Source organism: Lygodium microphyllum, chromosome 28 (assembly GCF_053477565.2).
Source record: "Lygodium microphyllum isolate KBCC chromosome 28, Lygodium_microphyllum_v1.1.10, whole genome shotgun sequence".
NCBI classification, from domain to species: Eukaryota; Viridiplantae; Streptophyta; class Polypodiopsida; order Schizaeales; family Lygodiaceae; genus Lygodium; species Lygodium microphyllum.
Window position 1 is genome coordinate 118,555,981 of NC_141162.1, and position 6,911 is coordinate 118,562,891.

The 6,911-nt window shown below is 44.7% G+C and overlaps 1 protein-coding gene across 1 annotated transcript; it reads right to left on the reverse strand.

Annotated features, from left to right (window-relative positions):
* Positions 1-231: 231 nt before the first annotated feature.
* LOC148011908 (G-type lectin S-receptor-like serine/threonine-protein kinase At1g34300) lies at positions 232-4,980 on the reverse strand. The gene is made up of 2 exons (XM_087670141.1): positions 2,788-4,980; positions 232-2,242 (listed from the first exon to the last, which is right to left on the reverse strand). The coding sequence occupies exons 1-2, from the start codon at positions 4,566-4,568 to the stop codon at positions 1,426-1,428; spliced, it is 2,598 nt and encodes an 865-aa protein (XP_087526267.1). The 5' UTR covers positions 4,569-4,980; the 3' UTR covers positions 232-1,425.
* Between the last annotated feature and the right edge of the window lie 1,931 nt (positions 4,981-6,911).

Genomic DNA, 6,911 nt, shown 5'->3' on the forward strand with positions numbered 1-6,911 from the left:
AGCGTTGACCCCTCTAAGACACCCCCGCACCCAAAAGCTAGACCCACAAAGTTCACCTTTTTACCATATGATCATATAGACCTCATCTAACATACAAGTTAGGATAGAACTAATGTTCGGACTCATGTATAGCTCCTTCTCATAATGGGGGCCTTACAACTTTGCGCCCCATGGATCATTGTCAGCACCTTACGAAAGTGGAACATTGAGTATATTTAACAATCTCTCTTCGTTAAGAAAAACAAGTATGCTTGAAAAGGGACCCATACAAGGCATTCATTTTATAAGACATGCTAAGGTACAAACTCTTGACTTCTTGGCAGAGAATAGACTAGTAAGCCTACAATAGAGCAAAGTATCCAATCTCGCTTTGTACATGATGAGACCAGCACCAAGAAGAAACCCTTCCCTAAAAGACGTGCATTGCTACTACAGTATGCGGACCAACCCTTGCGCTCAATGTGTACTTGAACCATTTAAGAAACTCGTTCTCTAAAAGAGGTAGCCCCATAAGATACATATAGAGACCACACAACAAAAGAGAAGCCCCAAGAGCATGGAAGCATATGCTTATTGCCTTGTGCAACAAATTCGTTGCGCTTGTTGGATGCATGTTGCTTCACATATTTTTTTCTAGCTTTGCCATGTCTCCTCCATCTAGAATTGTGCCTATGTAGTTGAGCTCCATGTTATCATCCTCTTTGTGGACCTTGGAGTGACTACTTAGAGCACCTTCCTCCTCGTAGGCAATGCGAGTGACTATGGTCCTGTGAGCACTTACCAAGGTAATTCAAGACACGGAGTCCGCGAATGGGTTCTTCGATGATGATGATGATGATGACCAACAGCTCTCCAGCTGCCATGGATGCCGTTTGCTGTGGCACTTTGCGTCATTCATCGCTCCTGCTGTTCGCAGTTTCTTCATCTCCTTCTCCTTACCCAGCAGCACTCATGTAACAGCCAAGAATAGATGTTGGCTTGTGGTTCCATGGCCTATTATACACAGAGGCTCCCCTGTAATGTGTTCTGCCCAGCACCTGAATATTGAGCAGCTTGCCACTAAATGGACAAAACACAACGTGCTGATCTGAAATGGCACAGGAAGAAGATGGAGAATTGGACAAATACGAAGATGGTCCTCAAGACTTTCAAGACAGTGAGTGATGAATCGTTGAAAACGGTACATGTAAGGTCATATCGCATTTTTGAGGTTCCTATGTTGCCTTCTTTCAATATTCAGTAAGCAGCTATCAGAAAGAAAAAATGGCCAGCTACAAATATATGGAGGGCCTACCAGAGTTTTGGAATGTTCAGTATATGCAACTATGGAATAAGTGAATTGTGAGTATACAGGGCCAAAACATGTCAGGGTTATTGACACTGTTGGCATATTAAATAACAGAAGGGTTATTAACACAGTTTTGGCTACTCAAGGGGCATAGAATGGTAACTTGGTGGTGATGAAGTTGTTTGAGATGTCTCTTTGATTATCAGGCTGCGCGAGACATTTTGGGCAAATTTTCTCTGATTGAAGGATTTGAGGGAGGAGGATGAAGACGCCTGCTCTTGCTCTAAGGACTCTACAAGAACCTCCTCAGTATGCAAGCCTCTGAACAACTGAGGCATCTGGGGGGTGTCAACAGGCAGTGTCCCCTGCAGCATTTGAAGTACTTTACTCATCGAAGGCCTCAATGATGGCTGTACTTGCATACAGCAGAAGGCAACCTTCAAGGCTCTGTCCACCTCCTCCATGTCAAGCTGCTCCACCTGCAGCCTTGGATCCAGAACACTCTGCACTTCCTTGTGCTCAAAATACTGGTGGAAGGCCCACTCGCAGAAGCTTTGCTTTGCTGACGAGCTCAAGGAGGTGTCAAAGCTCTTCCTTCCACTGACAGTCTCTAGAACCACCATGCCAAAGCTATAAACATCCGATTTGACAGTGATGGGTAAATTGGACCTCCATTCTGGTGCAAGGTAGCCTCTCGTCCCTCTCACAAGCATGCTTACATGATTTCGAGCTCGGTCTTTTGTATTTGTGAGCTTAGCCAGACCAAAATCTGAGACTTTTGCACAGAAATTCTCATCCAGCAGGATGTTCTCAGGCTTAATATCACAGTGGATAATGCAATCCCTGCATTCCTGGTGTAGATATCTAATGCCACATGCTGCTCCAAGTAAGATGTTGAAACGAGTTGGCCACTCGAGATTGGGTAAATCGCTGCTGGCATCACCAAATAGAAACCTGTTTGGATGGAAAGTTTCAACAGCTTATCAGTCCGAAGTTCACAATGTGGAATGTTGTGGTGTGAGTCCAATACAATATACAGAAATGCAAGTCAACAGCCTCAGTAATGAATAGAATAAACAGGTAACTCTCCATTGGGCCCTTAAGGAACAGGTCCATCAATCAGCAAATGCAAAAGATATCTGCACAAGTCTGGGGCATGAAATGCATAATTTGGATAGCCAAGTTGCATAGCTTCGGCAATGAAGGACCACTATTCGCGAAAAACTGAGGCTTAATGTAAAATGAATCACAAAATTTTCATAAAAACTTCGGAACGTACAGAAGAGGGTTTGTAAAAATCCCTCTAAATTTTGCATTCAAGGTTTTTGTATCTGCTACTGAAAATGTGTTTTTGTAAACACTGTGAAGGACCTATGCACCAGGTCAGAAGTACCATTAACATGAATCTGACGGAAAGAGCAACAAAAAGATAGTAGGCTGACTCTTTTGATTAAAACAGAAGTAGACTAGCAAGGGCAAGTAATGCATACAAATAATACCTGTCTAAGGATTTATTCTGCATATATTCGTACACCAGCAGCCTGTGATTCCGCTCTGCACAAAATCCACACAGGCGCACCAGATTCATATGATGTGTGCTGCCTATAATGGTAACCTCCATCCGGAACTGCTTCTCCCCTTGGTCTACACTTTCCAACTGTTTTATTGCCACCTCTGTCCTTGTTGGTTCCGTGTCCAGCGAGCCCTTATACACTGTTCCAAACCCGCCTTCCCCCAGCTTCTCACTGAAGTTGTGTGTGGCAGATCGCAGTTCTCTGTAGCTGAATTGGATCGGTGCACCAGATGCATACTCTAACAGAGCATAATGGGAAGAGTATCCTCCACATTTAGGATTGTAACGGCAATAACAGAACCACAGACCTCCTTGAGCCACGAAGACAATTGCTAGGGTTGCAACAATTGAGACGATGATAACAAGGGGTAAAGAAAATTTGGACGATTTAGAAGAGTCTGCAGAGGGCGCAGATGGAGAGGACGATGGAGGGACGGTACCACAGAACTTGAAAAATGAAGTGCTACGTATGCCTGGCTCCTGGTAGCCACTGAAAGTCGTACCAACATAAACCTGGGTACATAAACTTGAGCCATCATTATAAGCGATAGCTGCCGCGCACACAGGATTCTGAAGGCATGATGTCTGGCAGATGGTCTCACCATAATTGAGTGTCAAGACATTAGTGCTGAAGAGCAGAGTGTTATTAAGCGGCACCATTTGCGTTCCTGTGGTGCAACTACTTCCTTCTGCTCCTGGGATGCTTGCCTGACATCCCTTCCTTGGGTTGCTTGGATCAATGTATGTGAAGCCAGCTTGCTCCGCGCAAATGCAGGCAGGCCCACTGCTGTTATAAGTGCACAAACCCTTATCACCACAGTAACCATAAACCTCACACTGTTCCAAGGCTTCCCACCCAACAATCCAATCTGTGCCTACTGTAAACCAACTATAGATCTGAAGGTTCCCATCTGCGTCTAAGGTTAATCTTCTGACTATCGGACTCGGTGCATTGTTGAAATCATTGCTGGTCCATGCCTTGAGACTTATATTTTGGCCACCGTCGATGATACTAAAACTGCCATTACTCTGCAAGACTGCATAGGGAGCAGAGCCAACTGAACTTTTTGAGGTATAGCTTGACCAGTAGGAAACGGAGTTACTCCCATTCTTCCAGAAAAGGGAGAAGTTCCCACTCGGATCCATGGTAGCTACATAAGGGCCGTTTTGCAGCGATTGGCCTGCTTGCAGGCGCTGGTTTTCGACGAGTGTATCAGTGGGGGTGTCAAAGCTCTGCCATACGATGGCTCCGGTCTCGTTGTAGAGGACAAAGTTCCCATCCTCTCTCATCTCAGCGCCTCTGACATTCTGATGTGCGGTCGAGCTATTCCAGACCGGAGCCGCAGAAGCATCTGGGAGCAGGACAAGGTTCCCGTCTGAGGTGAGCTCGAGAGACGCACCTGCGCCCACCTGGGCATTGCCCCCTGCTGTCCATGCCACTGTCTGCTTGGATACAACCTCATACAGGACCCCGACAGAGTAGGTGGTTGAGGAGGAATTGGCCTCAACTGGGCGGTAGAAGGCCAGCCGGAATGTGCCGCTGGATGAAGCCCAGCCGGTGGTGAGATCGGTGGGAGTGAGCTTCGAACCGAGGGTGATGTTGGCAGCCTGTCCACCAATATTACCTCCACAGGACACCAGAAGCACCAGCAAGTAAAAGTAAGTATGCAGGCTTAGACAGATGAGCGAGAGGGAGACACGAAGCATCTCTCTCTCTCTCTCTCTCTCTCTCTCGGAGATGGATTAATTATCCCATGACCCCCTTGTCTCTCTCTGGATTCTGAGAAATGATGATTAAATGAGCTGTGTCTCCCTCTCACTCCCTCGCAATCCTATGTATTGATGGATGTGGGTGGGTGGGTGGGTTTGTGTGTGTGTGCGGAGGTTCTGGAGAGAACGTGTGCGTGTCTGTGTCGTTGTTGTCTGACTGCGAATCGGTGATCGAGACTTTGTCACGGAGGGAGAGAGAGAGAGAGAAGGGGAGAGAGACAGGCGAGGGGACTCGGGAGGGCCGATCCCTGTAGGCTGTCGTGACGACGCGAAAGACATCGCGCGCGTGTTCGATCCTGTGGATTCCACAGACCTTCAAGTCCACAACCTAGCCTGATGATAGCCGGCCTTATATTCTAAAGTACCAATGATTCATTTAGACTCCACACCATTTCGTCATGCAGCCATCATGCTGGCGTCTCACTCTGACAAATCCCAAAACATGTCCTGGCCCCCGGGCCAATAGAAAAGCCTTCAACCTCCACATTCCCGCTTGCATTCTTTATGGGAATTGCAAGCAATGTTTTTCGAAAAACCACCGAGGTTTAATGCAAAGTGAATTGTCCAAACTTTTAGAAAAACCTTTAAAATTCAAAGAACAAGGTTTACAACCTCAAACCTTTCAAAAATTTTCGTTATGAAAATAGCATATACATTTAATTTGATTCGAAAATCCCTCCAAATTCGAGTTAGAGGTCTTTGTATCTGCTACTAAGAATATTTTTCATGAACACTGAAATTTGGGAGTTGGGACCAAAATCAAGCTCGATTTTTGGAACGATCTTCAAAAAGGACTTCTCATCCAGAACCACGATTCTTAGTTATCCCTGCCATCATTGATTTCCAAGCCTCCTCAATCTTACTCAACCCAACCTCCACCAATATGAAAACTGAGTCCATCTCTGAAAACTTTTTATCGGTAGGGGACTCTTAACTACTTTAAAATCCCCAAATTTGCTATCTAGAACACTTATTGTCGCTAGGACGTCTACTTTTAACGCTTAATGCCTAGGCATTATTAAGTTGTGTATACTAAAAGTCAATTGATTTATGATGATGGTCTAAGTACCCTAGGTGAATAATGGGTGACACACGCAAAAGCTATGTAAAGTTATACTAGACACGTACTTGTGTGTGTGCAGGTCTAGGCCATTAATTGGGCCACCAACAGTGACATTGGGACTAGGCATTAGTTCATTAATGAATGCTAGTCGTCCTAAGCCAACAATGACATTGGGACTTGAAATTACTTAATTAATTAATGCATGTCCCAAGCCAATTAATATTTGCATCAACTTTATGTTCCATGGGGGTTAGCACATTAAATGTGAATGGCCACCAGTGACCACTCAATTCTTCGGTTGGGACAAATGAATAACTAATTACTTTTTAGAATCTCAATTCAGAAAATTAATAAATGATGATTGAAAATTGCATTTAGAAGGTGCCAATTGGCAATTTTTCCCATGCAAGTCGTAGGAAGGTTGATTTAGGCTAGTGGAGACTAAACAACCATTCGGTGTAAGGTGGAGGAGAAGAGAGTGCTACTGCTACAGATGCAGTTGATTCTGACCATTCCTTCCCAACCATCAAAGAGGGCTCAATCAACAAGCGACAACATCCACGAGGTTAGCAATAGTAGTAGGTGACTTCATTTCGAGAATGGTGGATAACTTTTTTTTGCCCTATTAGTGGTAGCGGCGGGTGAAAAATTCTAGGCTATTCTTGGAGGTGGTGGCAATACTTTCAACCCACTTTTCATTATACAAAACTATAATACCTCTCTCATCAACTTCCTCTCTTGTCTACATATATTCCCTTGGTTGTTTCCTGCCTTGGATAATGTTGCTAAAACCCTAATTTTTATAGCAAAAGTTAGGGCTTCTCAGCCATTTCAAGATCTGTGCCCATTTAATGAAGAGCATGTACTCGATGTAGCAGTTAAAGACAAAGAATTTGCAAGTTGGATTGGAGGGGTGAACCCATTCTCTATTTATTGTGGCCCACATGCAAGACATTGAAGACCCAATTGTGTTTGGACCCAAGGCACATGTGCACAAGCCAATGAAGTTACATTCTGCTAAATTTGTGGTTAGCTAAGTGCATTTTAGCAAGCATGCTATCATGTAGTGATTTGGGTATAAGCGATGATGATGTCTCACAATCTGAAGCTTCACAAAGCATTGGGAGAAGTATGATGCCTATTCTTGGAATGCACACACAATGTGGTCACCAAGTACACAATGTTGGTTTTGACAAAGACCTAGGTCCCTCAAGGCC

What these genes read in the sequence shown, in the direction of transcription:
- LOC148011908 (XM_087670141.1), bottom strand. Translation starts at nt 4,568, where the DNA reads ATGCTTCGTGTCTCCCTCTCGCTCATCTGTCTAAGCCTGCATACTTAC. An exon ending in CAGAATAAATCCTTAGACAG is followed by an intron (nt 2,243 to 2,787) that starts GTATTATTTGTA and finishes CCATCCAAACAG; the next exon opens with GTTTCTATTTGGTGATGCCA.